At 37.2% G+C, this 25711-nt stretch overlaps 1 protein-coding gene across 1 annotated transcript in view; it reads right to left on the reverse strand.

Moving 5' to 3' along the window:
- The window catches only part of ADAMTS20 (ADAM metallopeptidase with thrombospondin type 1 motif 20), a 211085-nt gene extending 186491 nt beyond the window's left edge, over window positions 1-24594 (reverse strand). Inside the window, 3 exon segments of the mRNA XM_031650426.1 lie at window positions 6076-6235; window positions 23182-23543; window positions 24106-24594. Coding sequence (XP_031506286.1) covers window positions 6076-6235; window positions 23182-23543; window positions 24106-24193 — 610 coding nt within the window. The 5' untranslated portion in view covers window positions 24194-24594.
- Between the last annotated feature and the right edge of the window lie 1117 nt (window positions 24595-25711).

Raw genomic sequence — 25711 nt, forward strand, 5'->3', positions numbered from 1 at the left:
AATATCATCTCAGACCACAGTGAAGTAAAACAAGAAATCAACTCCAAAAGGAACCCCCAAAACTACACAAATACATGGAAATTAAACAGTCTGTTCCTGAATGATTTTTAGGTTAACAATGAAATCAAGATGGAAATTCATAAACTATTTAAAATGAATGATAATAGTGACACAAGTTATCAAAATTTTTGGGACAGGGCAAAAGTAGTTTTAAGAGGAATGTTTATTGCACTAAATTTGTACATCAAAAAGTCTGAGAGATCACAAGTTAACAATCTAATATACACCACAAGGAACTAGAGAAATAAGAACAAACTAAATCCAAAGCTAGCAGAAGAAAATAAATAACAAAGATCAGAGCAGAACCAAATGAAATTGAAACCACAAAAACAATACCAAAGAAATCAATGAAACAAAAAGCTGGTTATTTGAAAAGATAAACAAACTTGATAGACCATTAGTGAGATTATCCAAGAAAAGAAGAGAGAAGATTCAAATAAGCTCAACTAGAAATGAAACTAGGGACATTACAACTGATGCTACAGAAATACAAATATCATTCAAGATTACTATGAATAACTGTATGCATACAAACTAGAAAGCCCAGAGAAAACAGATAAATTCCTGGAACCATACAACCATCCGAGAGTAAATCAGGAAGAAATAGAAACCCTACACAGACCAATAACATGCAGAAAGACTGAATCAGTAATTTTAAAAATTGCAAACAACAACAACAAGCCCAGGGCCAGATAGATTCACAGTTGAATTTTACCAAATATTCACAGAAGAACTGGTACCAATCCTACTAAAACTATTTCAAAAGACTGAGAAACAGAGAATCCTCCCTAATTATCCTATGAAGTCAGTATCACTCTGATACCAAAACCAGGAAACGACATAGCAAAAAAAGAAAATACAGACCAATATCCCTGGTAAAAATAGAAGCAAAAATCCTCAACAAACTCCTAGCTAACCAAATCCAAAAAGATATCAAAAAGATAATACACCATAATCAAGTGGGTTTCATCACAACGATCCAGGATGGTTTAATGTACAGAAGTCAATAAAGGTAATGTATCACATAAACAGAATTAGAAACAAAAACCATGTGATCTCAATAGATGTAGAAAAAGGATTTGGAAAAAATCCAGCATCTCTTTATGATAAAATCCCTCAACAAACTAGGCATAGAAGGAACATACCTCAAAATAATAAAAGCCACATTTAACAAACTTACAGCAAACTTAACACTGAATGGGGAAAAGTTGAAAGCATTCCCCCTGAGAACAGGAACAAGGCAAGGATGCCCACTTTTACCACTTCTACTCAACATAATACTGGAAATCCTAGGCAGATCAGGCAAGAGAAAGAAATAAAGGCATCCAAATTGGAAAAGAGGAAGTGAAACTATCTCTCTTTACCAATGATATGATCATATACCTAGAAAAGACTAAACAGTACTCCAAAAGACTCCTAGATTTAATAAATAAATTCAAGACTTGGAACCAACCCAAATGTCCATCAATGATAGACTGGATTAAGAAAATGTGGCACATATACACCATGGAATACTATGCAGCCATAAAAAAGGATGAGTTCATGTCCTTTGTAGGGACATGGATGCAGCTGGAAACCATCATTCTCAGCAAACTATCGCAAGAACAGAAAAACAAACACCGCATGTTCTCACTAATAGGTGGGAATTGAACAATGAGAACACTTGGACACAGGAAGGGGAACATCACAAACCGGGGCCTGTTTGTGGGGTCGGGGGAGCGGGGAGGGATGGCATTAGGAGATATACCTAATGTAAATGACGAGTTAATGGGTGCAGCACACCAACATGGCACATGTATACATATGTAACAAACTTGCACATTGTGCACGTGTACCCTAGAACACAAAGTATTAAAAAAAAAGTGAAAAAAAGAAATCTAAATTTTAAAAAATAATAAATAAAAATAAAAAATAAACAAATTACTGAATTTGAAAGTCTCAGATTATAAAATCAACATACACAAACCAGTAGTACTGCTATACACCAAAAACAGTCAAGCTGAGAGCCAAATCAAGAACTCAATCTCTTATACAATAGCTGCAAAAAATAAAATAAAATACCTAGAAATACACTTAACCAAGGAGGTGAAAGATCTCAACAGGAACTACAAAACACTGCTGAAAGAAAGCATAGATGAATAAAAAACAAACAGAAATACATCCCATGCTCATTGACTGGAAAATATCCTGAAAATGACCATATTGCCAAAAACGATCTACAGATACAATGCAATTCCTATCAAAATACCAAAATCATTTTTCAAAGAATTAGGAGAAAATCCTAAAATTCATATGGAACTAAAAAGGAGTTCAATAGCCAAGTCAATCCTAAGCAAAACAAACAAACAAAAACAAATCTGGAGGCAATATATATCCAACTTCAAATTATACTACAAGGATATAGTAACCAAAACAGTATGGTACTGGTATAAAAGTAGGCACATAGACCAATGGAACAGAATAGAGAATCTACAAATAAAGCCACATCCTTACAACTAACTGATCTTTGACAAAGCATACTACATAAATTGGAAAACGGGTACCCTGTTTAATGAATGGTGGGAGAGTTGGATAGCCACCTGTAGAAGAATGAAACTGGATCCCTATCTCTCACCTCGTACAAAAATCAACTCAAGTTGGATTAAAGTCTTAAATCTAAGACCTGAAACCATAAAAATCCTAGAAGAAACTATAGGGAAAACTCTTCTGGACATTAGCCTAGGCAAAGAATTTATGACTAAGACCCGAAAAGCAAACACGACAAAAACAAAAATAAATGGAACTTGAATAATTCAAAAGCTTCTGCACAGCAAAAGAAATAATCATCAGAGTAACAGACAACCCAGAGAATGGCAGAAAATATTTGCAAACTATGCATCTGACAAAAGACTGGTATCCAAAATCTACAAGAAACTAAAATAAATCAGCAAGAAAAAAAGCAAATAATTCCATTAAAAAGTGGACAAAGGACATGAATAGACAGTTCTCAAAAGAAGATATATAAATGGTCAAACATACGGAAAAGTGCTCAACATCACTAATCATCAGGGAAATGCAAATTAAAACCACAATGGGATACTACCTTGCTCCTGTAAGAATGGCCATTATTAAAAAGTCAAAAAACAATAGATGTTGGCATGGATGTGGTGAAAGGGGAATGCTGATACACTTCTGGTGGGAATATAAATTAGTACAACCTCTATAGAAACCTGTATGGAGATTCCTTAAAGAACTAAAAGTAGATCCACCAATTGATCCAGCAAATATGACGACTGGACATCTACCCAATGGAAAAGAAATCATTATATGAAAAAGACACATGCACACATATGTTTATTGCAGTCAAATTCACAGTCACAAAGATATGAAATCAACCTATGTGCCCGCTAACCAACATGCGGATAAAGAAAATGTGGTATATATACACCATGGAATACCACTCAGCCATAAAAAGGCATGAAATAATGTCCTTTGCAGCAAGTTGGATGGAGCTGGGGGCCATCATTCTAAGTGAAGTAATTCAGGAATGACAAACCAAATACCATATGTTCTCACTTATAAGTGGGAGCTACGCTGTGAGTATGCAAAGGCATACAGACGATATAATGGACTTTGGAGACTCAGAAGTGGGAGGGTAGGAGGTGGGTGTGGAATAAAAATCTACATATCAGGTACAAGGTACACTGCTTGGGTGATGACTGCACTAAAATATCAGAATTCACCACTATATAATTCATCCATGTAACCAAAAACCACTAGTACCCCAAAAGCTATTAAAACTTTTAAAAAGAATATATAAAACCTCCAAGTATTTCTAAACAACAATGTGTGAACTGAGGGAGGAAAAAAAATGCTTTAGATAATTTTAATTGCATTTGCAACGCTCCACTTTTACTTAAAAAAATGAGTATTTATTAGCTAATTTTTAGGTCATTAATTAATTGCCTTTATTAGTGATTAAAAATCTATATGCTAATTGTACCTAAAATTGGAGGTAATTTAAGAATTGAAAAGGATACTACCTTTTACATTTTATTAGATAAATATTGTTAAAAAAAAGTATTTTATGATTAAAAGAAAACGAAATCACATAGCTTTCCATTTGCTTTTTATTTGTAGCTTTCTAATAAGTCTTTAGTATAAAACAGTTTAACAAAAAAAAAGCCTAGCTTTCCTTGAATTATATTCTTGTTTGTGAATGCAAAACCTTCCAAATTATGTGAAACATTTATGTATTCAGAATGTTACTTTGTGGTTTTCTTCCTGAGAAGCTAAACAATTCATTAAACAAGCTGCTCTTGAATCATAGATCAGAACAAGTATAAGCTCCCTCTGCAGAATTCTATTGTGAAGCTGTACCCATTTGTGTTTTCTTTGAAGCCATAAAAATGAAACCCTTATGCTCATATTAAAAGCATAAGAAAGGCATCTATTATGTCAATAGATTTAAAACACGGCCTTAGACCCAGTGAGAACCACTCTAAAGGTTAAGAAGTGGATTCCCAGGGAAAACCATCAAAGGCCTACATATCATTATATCCCAAAACAGATGGCATCACAGTGTTTGGAACTATAGTTTATGGACACCTACGATCTCAAATAAATCCTTGCTAATCCCACTCTTTTGTCTAAATTTTGTACTTTGATGGTAACTGCAGGTGCCTTTTCTCCATCATATCATTGCATGTCATTCTATGAATAGTGAAGATACGTGAACCTATATGGACACAACTCTTAATAAATACAACTTTTATACAATATGTAAGTATTTTACCATCCACAGATATACTCTGTAGAAATCTATGCTTCTTAGATTCTAATCTACTGTAGATCTTCAGTAGTCTAAATTTTACAGAAAAAAAATGATGAAAATATACCTCTCTCATAGATTGGTGAAACTATAATATTGATTTAAAAATCACTTTGTAAAACAATATGGAATTATCTAGTATCCATACATATATCCTGGAGAAACTCTCAAAAACAGGAGATGGGGGCAAGTATATTCACAGAAACATTGCTTCTAACACCAAAAAACAGCAAACAGCCCAAAAGCTCAACAGGAAATTGATATATGAACTGTGTTACCCTCAAACAATGGAATGTTGTACAACAATAAAAATAAATGAACTGTTCCTACATGCACCAAAATAGATGAACCCTAGAAACAATACTGAGCAAAAAGGATAAGTCACAGAAAACTATATACAATATGTTTCCATTTCTATAAAGTTTAAACCATGCAAAATTGAGCAATGTGTTTTTACTGTTACTTAGGTTCGGGAATTATTTTTTCATCTAAAATCCTGCTGAAAAAAAATTAAATAATACTAATGTGACTAACAGATTGAAGTAAAAATTTTCTATATGATTATTTGCTACAAATTTCATATACTGAAAAACTTTTCGGATTCAAATTTAGTTCACTACAAAAAATGTTATCTACAGACAGAAAAATCTCTAATGCATCTGTACAGGTGAAAATATTGTTTAAAAGATCATGTCCTTCAATATTTAAGAAATATCACATGACCTCATTTATATGTGGAATCTAAAAGAGTTGAACTCTTAGATGTAAAGAGTGGAATGCTGGTTACCAGAACTGCAGTTGCAGGGGGTAAGGAAAGATGTTGGTCAAAGGACATAAAACGTCAGTTAGATAAGAGGAATAGGCCGCTGTATTGTGCATGGTGACTATAGTTAATAACGATGTAGTGTATTGCATTCTTGAAAACTGCTAAGAGTAGGTTTTAAGTGTTCTCACCACAAAAAAAAAAAGAAAAATAAGGATGTGAGTTAATGCATATGTTAATTGGTTTGATTAACCATTCCACAATGTATACATACTTCAAACCAACATGCTGTACATGCTAAACATACACAATTATTATTTCTCAATTTAAAAAATTAATTAAAAATAAATAAAATATTGAAGGGAATATGTAAATTATAACCTATAAAAAGATTTAAATAGTATCACTATTTAGCTGAAAAAAGTTTTATTTCACAGTTTACCTGACACACTGCAATACTTCAGAGTCTGCAGAAAAGAGTTATTTAATTCTTGTCTGTATATAAGATGTGGCTTGTTGTGACCATCTTCATACTCATTCCCATCTGCCTTCATTATAGGTTCTAAGAAATATTCACCGTCATGTCCTTTAAATGTTCCCGTCTGAAAATAAAGGAAACAAAAATGAAATTTTCCTAACAGTCGCCAAGAAGAAAAAACACATAGTACCACAGGTTAAACGAGCAGACAGAAGCAAAACAGCAAGGAGTCTGTTCACTAAGAGCCACCATCTGAGCATAAAAAAGTTTCCCTTCCATGGGTCATTTTTCTCTCTCCGCTCCTATGTATAAAATCATGAAGACTGGATACTATTCCAACAGGCCAAGCTAACTGACAGGCATTCCAGGTACAAAGAACAGCACAGACAAAAGCATCAAAATGGAGAAAGTGTTTAGAATAGTCTATAAATAATAAAGCCTGTGCTATTTTGATCTGTGGGAAAATGGGTACTTTAATACATTAGTGTTGAAAATATAAATCAGTACAATCAGGATGCAGAGCAATTTGGCAATGTTTAACACATTAACAATGTATTGGCCCTGGAACCCAGCAATTCCCCTTCTGAGAATTTATCCTACATATACTATACATTTGCATGTGTGAAATCATATACTTACAAGGTTATTAACCATAACATTGTTTTTAATAGCAAAATATTGGAACCACTTCAAAAGTCCATTGATAGAGTCTGTTTACATAAACTTTGGCACAACTATGTGATGGCATCCCTTGAGGTTATAAACACACAAACAAAAAAAAAGAATGAACATTCTGTGTAGTGATATGGAAAGAATTCCAATACATATCATTATATCAAAACAAAAAAAAACTACAAAACAGGATGTATACTTCACTACTATTGTATAATAAAGGAAGAAACCCAAAAACTAAATATTTCTATTTGCCAGGTTACTACTGAAAAAACTCTAGAAGGATTATTAGAAACAGTGCCGACAGAAGTGGGAGAAACTGGGTGCATGTAGGATGGACTAGGTATGGCATCGTGCTTCCTATATGCTGTCCCTCTACCTAAAATGTTTCCCTACTTCCCACCCTTCATCTCTACCTCTGCGTCATCACACTCAGTCTGGCTGGCTTCATCTCATCCTTCAAGTCTCAGATCAAATAAGAATCACCCAGAAAGTTTTTCCTTGACCAGTTTTCTAGGTAACCACATACTCATCCCTACTCCTAAAAACACATTGCATCTGCTTGATTTCTTTAGCACATTTATTGTATGTTGCATGTACATGTTTGTTTGCTATTTAAAACTATTCTTCCCCACTAGACAGAAGTCTTTAAATAAGCAGAGACCTATCCCTGAATTTCCACTGCTGAATAGACTATCTGAGATCTAGGCACATGTGGTAAGCAGTAAATACTTGTTAAACCATGAAAGCTATTATTTCCTACCTTTGCAAGCTCAGTTTATGTTAAGCAAAAGTAGGGCATAAATTTGAAAACTTAGGCTACACCTAGAATATAAAGACTCTTGCTTGCAGGGATTTTTGTCAGAGGAGTCCACAAACTTCGGTGAGAAAAAAAATTACATCCTTATTGTCATTAACCTAATTATAATTAACCTATAAACTACTTCATGAAAGAAATGCTAAATTTGAATGTAGGCTACAAATTCCAGTAAGGTTGTCAATAGAAAGCACAGACATTTTCATTACATGATGATGTCTGAATATCTAAAAATGTTGTTTATGCTTATCAACACTTCAAAATTAAGGTAGTTATTACTCTGCCAATACATCTTATTATTTAAGGTGCTAATAAAATATACATAACTTATTTGAATATCTTGACAACTATATTTCAATATAAATGTTTTATTTTGTATTTTTGTTAATATTTTAGGTGCATTGAGATTCTGAGAAGGGTTCATTTGTGAATCATTGAAGAATTCAAATAAAAGTGGGAGCGGGGAGCAGAGTCAAAGCAATAACTTTGAAAGACTGAACAACTGTACAACTAAGGAAAGACTGGTGAAGGTAAATGTTTAGCTATCATGGTATGAAATAACAAGAACTTGCACTCTGTTGGAAAGAAGCCCTAAAATGGTCAATTTATATAGATAGATCCCTCTCTCGAGTCAGGTGAGGGTAAGTCATTCAAGGGAGGCATTTATAATATTAATAGCTAATTCCAATATACAGATCAGACATTATTCATTTTATATATTCATCCATATACATATTTTATATAATATATAATTCATTTCAACCTAATAATAATTATTTAAAGTAAATTATATTATTATCCCCACTTCACAGGTGAGACAAATGAGGAACAGAGAGGTTAAGTCACTTGTCCAAGGCTCATGCCAAGTAGGTGGCAGGATCAAGATGTGAACCCAAATACTCTGGCTTCACAATTCATGCCTTAACTGATTACACTGCACTCATTATCATGTGCCAATTTTGATAGACTCTATGAACTAGTCAACAAATATTTAATGGGCACCGACTATGTGCCAAGAACCGTTCTAGGGGCTAAAGATACAGAGGTGAATGTGACTAAATCCCTGCCTTCAAAGAATTTATACTCCTATGGAAAAAAGGCAGACAATAAATAAAAATACAATAGAATATGCAATAGGTGCAATAAAAAATAAGATAAGGAGAGGGAGAATAAAAGAGGCTGAGGCTGGGGAGGCACTTTAGGAGGGGACAGCAAGGCTGAGGCTAGAATAATCAGGAGGTAGCCGTGGAAAATTCTGGGAGGACATTCCACATAGACGGGAATATTCCAAACAGTGACTGAAAGGCCTAGAGATGAAAAAGTCTTAGCAGGTAAAGTGACAGAGACAACAGTGAGGCTGCAGCTGTGCCAGCCAGGAGATACAGAGTAGCAGATGACGCCAGACAGGCAGAAGCCGGTTGCACTAATTATGCTTGACAGAAAAAAGCACTCCTCACACCACAGAATCACAAAAATACATTTACCTACATTTAAAACTTTGCACTTTTCCACATGGAAAGGCATCTTTCTATGAAGACCCAATTCAGAAATGAATTACTGAATTACAGGAAGTATGATAAATGCAGTTTTAGTGAATGAGACTTCATTTCCATTTCTCAATTACAAATATCTTAATATAGGGATACTTTGAAATCATTGTTTTAAATTCCACTGCAAATAAAAAGCATATTTTATTTTATTTATCATTTATTTATTTATTTATTTATTTATTCATTTATTTTTGTTACCAAGGCTGGAGTGCAGGGGCATGATCTCGGCTCACTGCAACCTCCACCTTCCAGGCTCAAGCAATCCTCCCACCTCAGCCTCCCATAACTGGTGGATTTTTTTTTTTTTTTTTTTTTTTTGGGAGAGATGGGGTTTCACCATGTTGCCCAGGCTGGTCCCAAACTCCTGAGTTCAAGTCAGCCTCCCAAAGTGCTGGGATAACAGGCGTGAGCCACCACACCCGGCCCTTACTTTTAAAAATTTTTAATTTTTGTGGGTACATAGTAGGTGTATACGTTTATGGGGTACATGAGATATGGTGATACAGGCATACAATGTGAAAGAAGCACATCATGGGGAATGGGATATCCACCTCCTGAAGCATTTATCTTTTGATAAATGCTTTTCAAGTTACAAAACATCCAATTACATTATTTAAGTTATTTTAAAATATACAATTAAATTATTATTGACTATAGTCTCCTGTTGTACTAGAAAATAGGTCTCACTCATTCTATTTTTTTATACCCATTAACCATCCCCACCTCTCCCCACCCCACCCACATTCTCACTATCCTTCCCAGCCTCTGAACTATCCCTTCTACTCTCTATGTCCATGAGTTCAACTGTTTTGGGTTTTAGATCCTACAAATAACATGCAGTGCACGTCTTTATGTGCCTGGCTTATTTCATTTAACATAATGATCTCCAATTCCATCCATGTTGTTAGAAATCACTGGATCTCATTCTTTATTATGGCTAGATAGTACTCCATTGAGTATATGTACCACATTTTCTTTATCCATTCGTCTGTTGATGGACACTTAGGCTGCTTCCAAATCTTGGCTATTGTGAACACTGCTGCAACAAACAGTGGGAGTACAGATATCTCTTCAATATGGTGATTTCCTTTCATTTGGGTGTATACCCAGCAGTGGGATTGCTGGATCATATGGTAGCTCTACTTTTAGTTTCCTGAGGACCCTTCAAACTGTTCTCCAGAGTGGTTGCACTAATTTACATTCCCACTACAATGTACAAGCATTCCCTTTTCTACACATTCTGACCAGCATTTGTTATTGCCTGTGTCTTGAATATAAGCCATTTTCACTGGGGTGAGATGATATCTCATTGTAGTTTTGATTTGCATTTCTCTGATGATCAATGATGTTAAGCATCTTTTCACATGCCTGTTTGCCATTTGTATGTCTTCTTTTAAGAAAGTCTGTTCAAATCTTTTGCCCAGTTTTTGATCAAATTATTTAAATTTTTTCCTATAGAGTTGTTTGAACTCCTTATATATTCTGGTTATTACTCCTTTCTCAAATGGGTAGTTTGCAAATATTTTCTCCCACTCTGTGGATTGTCTCTTCACTTTGTTGACTGTATTCTTTGCTATGCAGAAGCTTTTTAACTTGATGTGATCTCGTATGTCCATTTTTGCTTTCGTTGCCTGTGCTTGCGGAGTATTGCTCAAAAAATTTTTGCCCACCCCAATGTCCTGAACATTTTCCCTAGTGCTTGCTTGTAGTAGTTTAATAGTTTGAAGTAACATATATTTTAAATACTATTTTAACCGAACACTTAAAGTCATTTAAATGATTATGGCAATAATAGTCATAAAGTTCTCTTTCCACTGATATTTATTATTACATTGAAATCTCCTTAGAGGTAAGAACATCTTCACTATTTTCAGAATTCCAACATCTAAAACATTGCCTGAAACACAGCAGGCACTCCATACACAGCTGCAGAAATGAACATTTTTGTAACAAACCTGGTGAAGTACCTGTTTTTTCCTCTTCCTATACCCTTGAGTAAGTAATTCTTTAATTTTTTTAATGAACATTCCTTTTTTTTTTTTTTTGAGATGGAGTCTCACTCTATCTCACAGACTAGAGTGCAGTGGCGTGATCTCGGCTCACTGCAACCTCCACCTCCTGGGTTCAAGCAATTCTCCTGCCTCAGCCTCCCGAGTAGCTGGGATTACAGGCGCCTGCCACCGCGCTAATTTTTGTATTTTTAGTAGAGACGGGGTTTCACCATCTTGAACTCCTGATCTCATGATTCACCTGCCTGGGCTTCCCAAAGTGCTGGGATTACAGGCGTGAGCCACCAGGCACGGCCTTTAATGAACATTCTTAAGTTATGGTACTCTTGAGACATGTATGGGATATAGTTGTATGATGGTTTTCTTTAAATGCTGAAAAGTAAAATGTTTAGACACCCTTATATAGTCTGCTAATATGTTAGGATTACACATTTTTAAATAGTTCAAAAATTAATGAAATTCCATCAGACATACTGACTACAAAACACTGAAATTATAGTCTATAAAATAAAAGGCAAAGCTATAAATATTAAGAATTCTTATCTATTTCTTGGATACTTTTCTAGAGCCGATACCCTAACATATTTCACTCATTCTACCAGTGTCTATTTTCCAAAGATAACTGCAAATCACTTACTGTCAACAAACACCAATACTCTAGCATTCTCTGCCTTCCTAGAAAACTAATTTTACCCATACTTATGAGAAGTAACAAAGACACTGTTTTTGAAACCTGAGTACATGGATCCATGGAAAATCCCTTTCTGCCTTTTTTAAAAAGCATGCTGAAGAGGGGAAATGTGATACTATCTTGACAAAAGACACTAATAGACATGAGGCAGCTTGTTTACTCAACTAAATGTACCTACAAAGCCACTTTAAATACATCACACTATCTTCAAGCAATATGGAAAATACTTCTATTAATCATAGAATTTTTTCTTTCTTTCTTTCTTTCTTTTTGAGACCGAATCTTGCTCTGTTGCCAGGCTGGAGTGCAGTGGCACGATCTCAGCTCACTGCAACCTCCACCTCCCGGTTTCAAGTGATTCTCCTGCCTCAGCCTCCCAAGTAGCTGGGACTACAGGTAAGCACCACCATGCCTGGCTGATTTTTGTATTTTTAGTAGAGACGGGGTTTCACCATGTTGGCCAGGTTGGTCTCGATCTCCTGACCGTGTGATCTGCCCGCCTTGGCCTCCCAAAGTGCTGGAATTACAGGCGTGAGCCACCGCGCCTAGCCAACCACAGAATTTTTTTAACCTCCTTTTGGCTCAAACTCTGGGAGGCAGGTACTATTATAATGTGCCAATAAAACTGCACATGGGTCCAGTCTGTGTTCCCATGTAAGAAGAAAATATAGTTCTATCCAGAAGCCATCGGCACCTCCTTTTAAGTTGTGCTAGAACACTCTAGGTTTTAAAAAATATTGCCTTTAAAACTTAAATGAAAGCTTGTATGTTTGAAAACAGTAAGTTAAAAAACATTGGCAAATATTTGTCCTCAAACTGAGGATAAATACTTACCCTTTTTACTTATTAATGAAAGACTTAGAAGCATTTTGCTCCCATCGACTTTTCTATAACTTACCCCATTTCAGTGGACCTTTTGTTCAAATAATTAAAATATTAGAGCTTTCCCTAAAGGCTCCTAAGGAAGCACTTTAATTTTTTTTTTTTAACTTGGAAAGAACCCAGCAAAGAATTAGCGGACTAAAAAAAACAGGTGGTTCATAGAACTGTATTTAGATCATGCCGTATTTTTAGCAACATGCCTATCTGCAGATGGGCCCTGCAATTTGATTCATGATAAATGCCAATCAAATTCCCAACACTTTCTTTCAATGACTATTAAAAGCAGCAAAACTAGTTTTCACTTGGGTAGGAGTTTCTTGATTACTTAGAGTAATGATCTTCTATTTGCCAAGCTGTTTTGAAAGGCAATTAAGTGACTATACAACTGGCTCCAATTTATTCCCATAGGCCAAAATTATTTATGTTTAGAAGATTTTATATAATTTTTTTCCCAAAATGTTCTTATTTCAGTATCATGGCATTCATCCATATATTTTTTTCAAAATACATAGCAAATACATGTACTTTTGCTACAACCAATAAGGTACTCTCAGATTTCATTAAAGGGTAATAACAAGTACAAAATACAAATCCTTTGAATTCCTTTCCCAAATCAATTATAGTTATCACATTAAACACTGTCAACTGGAGAACATTTGGAAATAAGGTACTGCTGAAGTGTTGACTAAAATACTTAGTTTTTCCATCTTCAATCATAAATCATATCATGAGAATCAGTATGATGATATATAAGAAGAAAGCCTAGGTATGAGTTCTGGGTTTGTGCTCATAGAATCTTAGGTAAGTTACTTTATATATTTGACCTTCAGTTCCATTGTCTGTAAAACAAAATTGGAATAATTGTATGTACCCAATTTCCTAGGAAAGTTAATGTGTGTTTAAGTGATATTAATAATAGGAGCTCAATAATTGTTTTGAAGCAAGATGAAAAATTCTCCACTAAAAACACAAATGTTACAGCCACTCTTTTTACCACTGGCAGAGTATAAATGTTATATAATAAAAGACCACAAACATGAACTCTGAGATTAATTTTTATCTGGTTATAAGTAAAAATGTAAAAAGCTTTCTCTCTCTGACAGTTTCTCCTTATAACACCATTAATCATGCTTAGGAAATAGTGTATTATATACAAACACACAATGAATAAATGAATGAATCAATGATATGAAGAAAACATAAGAATTACCTCCAGATGCATAAAACAGAAAATTCATAGTAAGGGTTTTTTTTTTTAAAAAAAAAAAAAAAAAAGATTAGTTGTTCTTCTCTTCTCTAGAAGCATTATTTACCTTCCCCATTCTGAGACAATTCCAGATCTCTAGTATAAAAGTGAAACAATAAAAGGGAAATAAATACGTTGCTGGTACCTTACCTTTTTAAAACGGACTGGTTGGTCTCTTGCCAAGTCCTGGCCTATTCAAATCAAGAATATAAAACAAAGACTCTAGACTCATCTATGCAAGATTTATGTAGCCAAAAGACACAAGTTCAAGGAGTGTGTCCCAGCAGCCTTGATAACATGGAGTAAATTCTGTAATATTTCTCATTCTTGTGGGCACTGAGGTGTTATGAAGTCATATGAACTAATTAAAAAGGGGAGAGAATTGTCAAAGAAATGGCCTTGTTCTTGTGGGGTCTGCGTAGTGGCCCTCACATGGCTTCTCCCAAACTGTCTCCAAAATATCCGTGAAAATATAAAACCAAAAATCATAACAATGAGAAATTTAAAATAAGAAATCATTAAAAACTATTTTGTAGGTCTATAATGGAAACATACTCATGATATATTGTCAAAATATTCTAAAGCAATATTACTTTAAAACAAACACAAAAAGACATATAATATCTAGAGGGACATATGCCATACATGTGCCAGACCATCCTAATATTTGTGGCATATATTTTCCTAGTTTATTTTTAAATTTTTTTACAATTATTTAGACATGGTACTCTTCAATTATTATTTGGGCAAATCTATTGTTTTTTTTCATTTGTTATATCTGGTATTTTTCCCTACCTAAAAATTACAATATACTGTCATTTTCTTTTACTTTAGTAGAGTTGAAATTTTATTTGGTTTACCAATAAAGTGAGAATTCAAAATTTAGTTTTTCCCTATAATAAGTTCTTGGCATTAAAAGATTTAAAATAAATGCCTTTTAGGTTTTGGCAACTGTCACAGAAAACTAACTTGAAGCAATTATCAAAACTTGATCTGCTGTCAGAAGCCAACTAAGTTTTAAAGGGATTATACTGTCAAAGAAAACACTAGCCTGGACTGAAAAAGCTTTTGATGGAGTCCATTGTAAAATAACCTATAAATTTTCAGAATTACCCCAGCATTCTTGAAGCTCCCCCAAGACAACATCCCCCTGAGACCCCATTTTAGATGAGGCCATGGAGGAAGACGGACAAGACCGTTCCAGAAGGCAGAACCAAGGACCTGGGTAATTGAGGTCCAAGAATCCCAGCCAAAAACCAAGGGCTGGGCACTGTAGCTCATGCCTGTAATTCCAACACTTTGAGAGGCTGAGGCAGGAATGCTGCTTGAGGCCAGGAGTTCAAGACCAGTCTGGTCAACATAAGGAAACACTATCTCTACTAAAAATTAAAAACAAAACAAACAAACAGACAAAAAACTGGTCAGGTGTGGGGGCTTGTGCCTGTAGTTCCCAGCCACTTGGGAGGCTGAATCAGAAGTATTTGAACCCAACAGTTCAAGGCTGCAGTAAATTATTATCATGCCAATGCACTCCATCCTGGGCAACAGAGCAAGGTCTTGTCTCAAAGAAAAAAAGAAAGAAAAGTAATCAAGGAGCTTCTCTCCTTCCAGAGTAGTGAGTCTCCACAACTCCTCTTCAGGAGTCAAAAACTGCTCAATATCAGTGATTATTAGGTGTCTCCTATTCTTCTTTCTGTAGCAAGTTGAGGTTAGGGTGGCAATCATGCTGGTCATGCTGTATACTTGGCTGGTAGCTGAAGATAATTTATCTTTTTAATTCATATTTTTCCAAGCTACGGAGAGCCACAACTTGACTTTATGGAGAAGACTGCATTATCCAGAGATCCTGGACATTTAGCCAGAGTCAGTGCCCCTGTGGGAACTTTGAGTTTTCTCCTTATAGACAAGAAAAGTATGTTTGATGTGTGATCTGTTTGGCAAACAGAAGGGCAGCCTGTAGTAAAGACTATTGGTGATCACCAATATGGGTGTTCCTTTCTTTCTCCTAGGAAAAATCAATGCCCCTCATTTTCCAGTCTTTTTACTTCTAGGTAGAACCAGGCAACTAGTTCTCCTCAATAGAATATACATAAATTTGGTTTGTGCCACCTTTGGGCTGAGAAAGTCAAGATCCAGTATACCTTCTCCACGCTCTTACTATAGTTATAAATTATATAGCTCATAAACATATTTGTAATTAATAAACACAGAATTTTTCCAATAGAAAACACATAACTGTACCACCAAAACCTAAGAGTGGCTGTTAGATAATAAATGACTGATAAGTATTTGTTGACAAATTAACAATGTGTTTCTTCCTCTGCATATTAGTATGAGTTGGACAGCTTAAATATATTTCATATTAAACAGTAATTACAATAATTGCAACAGAAATAAAGCCACAAAAAACAAGGATGTGATGTGAGCTTAAATGAATGAACTAATAAATGGAACATGATTAACTTACATATCATCTGAAAAGATTTAGTCAATACAAAATTTCTCAAATATGCCCAAGCACTTTAACTAAAACTGGTAAAATAATTTTCCTGAATCAAATGATTGATGTAAAGATAAGCTAGCTAAATATTTGGCATATATAAATAAAAGTTAGCTGCTTATCTTACTCATAATACATGTATTGAGCAATTCCATATGTTATATTAGGTGCTAAAAGAAATATGACTATCATTTTCTACCTGCTAATTCTATAAATGAAATAGAAATGCAGAAAAATAACTTTAACTTAATATGCAATGAGAGTACATGTGCATAAAACGTCAACTGGTACAACAAGGAAGTCTGGGTCAATTTTGCCAAGAGAAGATCAGGGAAAAAGGAAGGCAGCTCAAAATGGATCAGGAAGGATCAGTAAGAGGTTGAGGGAAAGGACATTCTATACAGAAAGAAGAGCAAATACAAACTCAAGCAATTATGAAGATTAGAGTAAATCTGTGACAGAATCAAACAAGTGTCTCCAGAATAATTACCTTTCTTGCCACTTCTGTCATTGCCTTTTTTGGTTAACAGCCACAAGATTATTCAGTCATTTAAGCCAGAGTCATTTAAATCTTTCTGGTCTCCTTCACCAATGTTCCAAAATTCTAAGGGGTCTCCTGCAAGGCTGCTCCACTTCAGCACTACGGACAGCTTGACAATTCTTTGTTGTAGGAGGCTGTGCTGTGCGTTGTGGGATGTTGCTGGCCTCTACCCATGCTCTGCCAGTAACATGCTCACCTCAATGGACCCACAGTTACGACAACTAAAATTGTCTCCAGACAATGACAAATATCTTCTGGGGGACAAAACTGCTCCCAGTAAGGAAACACTGGTCTGCAGTAGCATACCTTCCATAGGTACCCACTCTTCTCCTTCCCCACTGCAACATTACTTTAAATAGCATTTCTTCCTTATCCACTGTAGGGTAGTAGACTACCACACTGGTCTTCCCAGTGACTCACTGCCTCCCCTGTACCCTGCACAATGTTGCATAAGAGGAGATGTGCCTCCTTACACATTGAACACACCTACCACATACTGTTCAAATCCTCATTCCTTTACAATGCATTTCAGGACCTTAATAATCCCATTCCAACCTTGGCCTTAAACCCTCACTACCCAAACTACCCTGTTTTTCAGATGCACAGATCCACAGGAAGCCCTTGAATTTTCATATCCACATTTATTCATTCCTCAAAGTCCAGTTGAGAAGTCTTGCTCAGCACAAGTCTCACAACTCTCTTAATCACTCCTTCCTTGATTATTCCATTCCTCAAGGTTTACACAGCACTTTTTATGCTATCCACTTTAGCAAGGGCACTTTGAAATTCATCATAGTGTTTGCACCCTGGCCATAGCTCCCAAGGGCTTCTCCCTGTCAGTAACTGAGTATGGTAGGGATACCATGGCAGACCTGTTCTTGAGAGCCATGGACTCTTATTCTGGCCAAGTCTGGCTCAAGGATGGCTTTGCTCAACTTTGCTTGGACTGCCCAGCAGCCTAGAATGCTACTATCCAATATTCTCATCCCTTTTTTCCCTATGTAAGTCTCTCTCCAGCTTTCTCCTTAGTTTCTCTAACACAGACACTTCCCCTAAATAAACACTTATCTTTGCATCTGCCTCTTGAAAGACCTGGACTAACACACACTAGAATGTTAAAAGAACAGCATAGGAAATTTTCTATACTGCTGTTTGACTAGTATTGCAGTCAATACCAAAAGAGGTTCTTATTAGTTTCCCCAATAAGAAAAAATATGAATACAGAATGGCATGTGTAATAATCCATGGCTATATTAGTTCTGGGAAAATAGAAAGTTTGGAAATAAAAAAAACTAAAAATTTGCCAGAATACACAAAAAAAGAGTAAAAACACTATTGATGGTTTCTATATTTTTATTTCCTGTCTGAACAAGAAGTTACTCAATAATCAGTCATCAGGGAGGTAGTGCTTGACATGTTGCAGAATGGTTCATGTGAGAAACTTCAAAAGTACACACGGCCATGACAAGCTACTCCATGAGAATACTGTGTAAGTCAGATGCAATGTCTGGTGTTATGACATCTGGAAACTGTTTCCTTCAACCAGAAAGACAGCATTGCCTCAAATCCCACCAAGAAATAGTGAAGTTAACTGTCTAGGCAGTTGAGTTAATTCCTGGGGACCTTGGGAAGACATGAACACCCTAGGTAATATGAGAAAAGGGCCACCAGAAGCACGAGGGATTGTCAGAAACAACCTGTGTAAAGTTTGTCCATTCTACCCTGAGAAGTATATGCCAGCTTATTAAATACTGATCTCTAAATACTTTGGCAAGATTATTTATCAACATTATGAGATGATAAATAACATGACCATAAAAAAGAAGTTTAGAGTTGAATATAGGGATATTAAGTCCTGGTAACTATACATGCTATGGTAGCCTATCAATGGATTAAAAACAGAGAGTTTGATTAGCCGTTACATTACTTATAGATAATTTGATGATTCCATTCCATTTTTATACCTTTTATAGATCTTGGAAATGTATAAATAAATCTCTATTCAGAAATGTTTGAATCATGGGATGAATAAATACTTATGCTTATGGGAAATAAAAATTATAGTGAAGAAAAGATGAGAAAAGCAAGAATTACATACATGTTAAACAAAGAAAATTTCTGCCAGACTCTTAGACTCTTCTGGTTCTTGGGCTCAAAACACTTAGGAAAAAAATTAAACAATACTGGTTATGGTTCAGAGAAAAACATAAATACCAAAACTTCTAAAAGTGGGTGAAATTTAACCATATAGAAATTAGGAGAAAGTATTAGTTCACATGTTTGGGGTTAATTCAACACTAGAAACTAAACCGAATCAATAAATACGTTGGGGTGTCAACTTAACAAATGGTTGTACAGAGATATTTTGAAAATATTAATTTGATTTACTTTTCATTCTTTTTCTCTAAAAGCCACATTCTCCAGCCGCCACCAGAGAAGGGAAGGAGAGACTCTACCTCAGTTGGGAAGATGGAAGGCAGTAGGTCAATTAAATGAGATGTGAAAAGGAAACTCAGTAGATACTGGGGGGAAAAAAGGGCAATGGAGGCAAAGAAAACAGATGGCAAGATGCATGCACATTAACTTCTCCACTGGGGGTTTAAAATCCCAGAAACAGAAGGCATATTGCATTGTTTAAAGGGACTGCCCAAAGAGGTGTTCCACGGTGCTGACTATGTGGGACTCAAGGAAGGAACCCTCTGAAAGGGTTCCCTATACACATCAAATTTAGAGGTGTAGAAGAGTTTGACAAAGAGAGGAACTGAATCCCTCTTGACTCTCAAATGCCATAGAGGACTCGAGGCCTTTATAGGAGTCTGCAAGAATAGCAATAGCATCACCAAACCAGTTTACCTAGAGAAGGTGATGCAGCAAGACTTTGTATTTGAAGGCTGCACAATGAATTACTGAGACAAGAAATCAAATGGATATTACAGCCAGAATTCAGAGGGATATACAGCACTAGTGAGAGTCCAGAGGAGGATGAGTCAAGACCAGTGAGCTCCCACTGAGCAAGGAGGAAAAAGGCCATAAGTTCTCAGGCCCAGAAATCAGCTGCCGTTAATAGAAAAGTACAATGAAACTATAGCACAAAGAACATCACCAGTCACTTGAGGAACTGAAGGATGGTACAATTTCCTCACCCCTCTCCCAAACAATACAAAGACCTCATAACACGTTATGACCCTGTATATAGTCAGTTTCCATCAATGTTCAATGAACTCTTGAATCCACCAATATATAAAACAATATCCATTAGCAGAAAAAAAAAAAAATGAGATTGAATGCTCATTTCAATATATTCAGGAAAAGCATTTAATAAAATACAACATCCATTCATGATTAAAAGCAAAACTAAAGAAAAGCAAAAAGCAACTAGAAAAAGAATAGAACATCTCTAAATTAATAAGACTGGCTCTGAGAATCCTTCAGCAAACTTCAACCTTAATGTTTCATGGACTGAGAGACCAAAGCCAGATTATCAAGTACACAAGGTGACAAAGATAAATTAGGAAGCAAGTAGGAGCAGAGCCATCAGGTTAGCATTATTGAATTCCCAAGCTTTGTATCAACATTGATCTGCAAACAACTCAGCTGGTCCAGGCTTCAGATACTACAGTTTACCTAGATACAAAGACTAAAGGCTGATCTGAGACTAAAAAGAGGAATCTGGTATAATTACAAGTGAATTCTAAAATCTACCAGGTTCTACTGTTTCATGAAACTATTAATCCAAAGAAATTTAATCATAGAGTCAGGGTAGAAATAAATATATATAATCATAAATACATAGCTAATATCCATTTTAGTGCTAATACTAAAAAATGCAAAATTTTTAAAAAGTCACTAATCTCATCATTAATTTAGACTTACAATTGGTTATGATCACACTACTGAAAAAAATGGAGATATTGGTACCTCTAGTTATTTCCAATGTTACTGGAAAATTTCTTTCTCTATAATGATTGAAGTATGCAACTAAGCCTTATACAATACAGAGAAATTATGTAAAATAAAGCTGAGTTATGGAGATACGAAAAGAAATGTTTAAATGTTTCATCAACAACTTCTGATAATATCAATAAATTAATCAAAAGCAGAGTACATATATGGGATTATTGACTTGCCATCAAAAGTATGACTCCTATAGATGATTTTTCCTCTTCAAAAATTGAGTAAAAGGACATTCAGAACAAATCATTTTATTTGTTTGTAATTTCCAGTAATCCCTCAACTAAACTAAATAATTTTGTTCTGAATTTTTTATTATAAAATTAATATAACACAAATGACTGATTTCATTTTTGATTAATGAGTACATTGCTAAAGAAGATAAACATTAATTAACTTTCACATAATATATTGTATAATACATTAAATTATCCACATAAATGAGGAAATAAAAATCTTCACACTTAACATTATAAAAATATTAATATTAATTTTTAGATATGTTAATAAAATGAACTAGGTAATAAAACAAAAAAAGTATGATGATTACTTGGGCAACTGTATCCAAACTGACACAGTGACTAGAAAGTTATGACTCAAAAATCTTTAACTGCTTTCGGAATTCAAAAGGAGGATATTGATCATAAATATATGTACCTACTATGTACCCACAAAAATTAAAAATGTTTTACAAAGGATACTGAATAACCATTTAACTACATCAACATTATGAATCAAAATGAGCAGGAACAGCATTCCCAATAATGCCTTCCCATCTGGAATGCTTTTCCATGAGAAAACATATTGACCATGACAAATTTGTGGTAGCAAGTCTAGGATTTTCCAGACAAACTAAACATTAGTTTAGAAAGGTTTTAGAAAGGAGAATTTTTTTGTCCTTTGAAGTTTAGGTGGCTATGTGAGGTTTTAAAAAGGAGATTTTTTTTGTCTCTTGAAGTATAGGTGGCTATGTAAATATTAGAGTGTGATTCTGTCATTGTGATGTTGCAAGTATTTTACATGGAAGAAAAAAGGAAATGGTTCTAGCCATTTCATGTAAAAAACAACTCAAGATAAACACTTGAAAAAGAGCTCACATCCAGGAAGGCATCTTAAATCAATTAAGCCAAAGGAGTATTACATTTGAACTGCAGAGAAATGTTATCAGATTTTTATTTAATCAAAGAATAAACAGTGTTGATGTTCTAAAAATATCTTTGAAAACCTTTCCATAAGTATCTTTTGTAAAAGTGTGTATCTGCTAAACAAAAGCTAGATACTTAGGAACTGTAGAATCCTGTAACCAAATTCCTAATTCTTGTTTTTTCTTGAATATGTATTTGTCAGAGGAGTTACTGATGAAGTGAGCCTATATATGTTTTAAAACAACTGTCCTTACCCTGGGGTTCCATGAACTTGGTTGGAAAAAAGTTACATCTTTATTATCACTAACCTCTGATACTGCAGCATTTCTTTCAAATATGATTGAAGGTGAAACCACAGACACTGTGGCTTTGTTACCAATAAAATGATACTTTTATATCACATTATGGTTAGTGTAGCTATGTGTCAACTGATTACCACCACAAAAATATAATTGACATAACCAACAGATCTTTGTAGATACACTGTTTTCAAGTATGATGCATTTTGAACAGATTCAACCTCTTCCCTACTCTACTTCACAAGCCATCCCCATACCATCAGCAAAACAAAGTTTTCCTATTCAGGCCTTGCCAGTGAGAGCCATTTCATTTTATGTATATTCATTCTCCTTTCCTTCTATCAAATTCCAGAAACAAACTTATTTAAGTAAATCCAGGGGATTCTGCCTCAATAGGACCACGAAAGTGTACATCTGAGTCAAACAGCCTGCCCTCCAGTTGGAAACCACACTCCACTTGTAACAGCGGTCCCACAGGCCACTCTTTGAGCACCACTCCAGCGTCTGACACTTTCAGGAAAGATGCTTGAAAGAGCATCTTTCATCAGCGTTGCAGAGGGTCGGTTTTGCCCAGCAGGCAGAGACCTGCTCATCCTGCCACGAGAGCCTTCCGAAGGAGTTGCCTCTGGCTTGGTGTTAATCCTTCTGGTAGCTCAACCTGAACTCTAGGGTCATCAGCCACCAACTGGAAAACCCGAGGCCCCGTTCCCTGAATGTAGCCCTTGCCTGGATCCCAAGAAAATGCCAAGGGACCCGAGGACGCTTACCAGGCCTCCACATAAGCTTACGACGGCCTTGTAATCCTCCTGCGAGTTAACCTGGCCGCGGTAGAAGCAGTGGCGCAGGTCTGAGGGCCCTGCGTCGCTCTCCCAGGTCCCGCGTCCCGGGGCTCCCAAGTGCACTTCGGTGTAGCCGGCGGCCAGAAAGGATGCATCGGCGGTCAGGTTCAGCTGGAAGAGCTGTCCGTAGGCAGTGACGCGATAGTGGGTTCTGAACGGCATGGGTTCCAGCGCCTCGGAGCTGCGTTTCTGCCGGCTGAAGTGGTGGCTCTGAGGGAACACTTCTCCAAACTCATTGACCCGCTCGGGGATCACTACTTCGTAGGTGGTCAGGGTCCTCACCAGGGCTTCTGCAACCACAGCGACAGGACCAGTGAGCTCCCACGCGTTCCTCTTTGTCCAACTCTAAACTTCTTCCACCAAACGTCCCCGCTAAAGGTCCCAGGTCCCAGTACAGCCAGGGGCATGACAAATGCACACATGCTGATGCGCACGCACACACACACACACGTGCACTGGGGCTGTTAGTGCTCTGCTTTCCCACACCCCCGACTTGCCCTACCCTCCCCAAGCAAAGACCCTACCACTAATGGCCCTAAGCAACCCACTTCCTTCCCCAGTACCTCCTAACCTCCCCGCAGCCGCCAACTCCTTCCCTCCGGGTGCACGCGCCCCCCTGCCCCTTGCGCCCCCGCCGCGTGGTCCCAGGAGTGCGATGCATCTCCGGCGCGCGCAATTCCTCGAAACCCGGCACAGTCGCGACCTCTCGGGTTGACTGGTCCGGGAGTCTCGGGAGCCCCAGCAGGGCCAGCGTTCCCCAACGGGCTGAGCCGCTCGTCCCCTCGACCCGCATGTCCCACTCGGGCCCCGCGCCCCCACTTCGCCGCTGAAGGCGTCTCGCGGTGACTTTACCTTGCCTGGGGTGGAAGTGAACTTCCCAAGACCTGGTGATGAGCGAGAGATGGCAGAGCAGCCCAGTCAGCCACTTGGCCACCCACATGGTTCCACCCAGGGGACCCCAATCGGGGAGGCCCACCAGAGCCGCCCGCCGCCGAGCGGGATTCCCTCGCGCTCAGATCCCTCTCCTCCCTCTCGCCCGCCGCTCTCCGCGCCGGCCGCCAATCTCCGCGCTTCAGCAGCTTAGGGAACAGTAGCGCGGGCCCTGAGCCGGCTCGTCTAGCCACACCGCCTGTCTCACTTGCTGAGCCGCTGTTTCATACCACTGCAGCCTCACACCCCTTCCTGCCCCCGCACCGCCCTCAGAAACTCTCTGCTCAGGTTCAGCTCGGCGCGGGGAAGCAACTCGACCTAGCAGGAATGGTGCCAATATAGCCACCCCGGACCGGCAAGCGCCGGGGAGAGCCCGCCCCTGTGGGCTGTTCCCGGCCAATCAACGGGAGGCGCGGCCCCGACTCGCCCTCCCCCGCGCAGCCCCTTCCCTTCTCCACCCAGCCGCAAGGAGAGTGCGGTCCCCTCCTGCTGCCCCAGCTGGCGCTCAACTTGCTGAGTAGCCCCAAGGCCCGGCTGGGCACCAACTCGGGACCTATGAAACCCAGCGAGATGCGAGCACCGGCGTACGTGAAAGTTGCCTAGGGTTTTGAGCTCTTAGAAGAAATAACAAGCATCAGATAGAAAGTTTCTGTTTTTTATGTTTCACGGTACTTTTAGGCTTCCCAAACAAAATAAAATAAGCTACAGCGGAAGTTCTTGTAGGCAGAGGATGCTACCAATGAAGCTCAGTGACCGGTCCTCACTTGCATGGGCCCCTGTGTGTGCTGGGAGTTGCTGGGAGTTGATGAGTGCCATAGGTGCGGCGAGGAAGCCGAGTTTGCATACAAGCACTTCTCGTAATTGCCGAAATAAATTCAAGAAAAGGATCTGAGTCTCCAAAGTTTTAGTAACTTACTGTGGTTTTTTTTTTTTTTTCTTTTTTCTAATATTTGTATTTATACTTAATTTTGTATCAAGAGCCCTCCAAAATTATATAAACGTCAAGACCCACAAAACTTGGATCTGCCCTGCCTGCGAGAGTTTTTGCTGTTAGTTCCACAGTATTCATATACCCTTTGTTTATAACATACAAATAACCCCATGTATTCACAACTATCCTCCTCAACAATTACTGTGGCTCTGAATCCAGTTGTCCCCAGGTGTCTGTTAAATTGAGTGGTAGCCGAAATCAATTATTTTAGTACGATTTCTCATTTCTCAAATCCACCTGTTTGATTTGCTGGTTACATAATTACTTTTCTCTATACCCAGTATGAAAGCAAAGCGGGAGGGAGTAGTCAGATTGTCTTGAAATCCAACCAGGGGAGAGAAAGAATATGAGAAAAAAAGTAAAGGAGTATGTGAGTAAATCTTCACACATACAATGGAAAACACTTTTAATTTAGTACCTCCTCTGAGCTCTCAACAATGAAAATGCTGCACTCTTTGAATTGACCGCTGATGGCATGCCTCTGCACTTTTATATCATACACTTGGTCATCTGTTGTTCACCACAAATGTGGAACAA

Source organism: Papio anubis, chromosome 9 (genome assembly GCF_008728515.1).
Source record: "Papio anubis isolate 15944 chromosome 9, Panubis1.0, whole genome shotgun sequence".
Classification (NCBI taxonomy): Eukaryota; Metazoa; Chordata; class Mammalia; order Primates; family Cercopithecidae; genus Papio; species Papio anubis.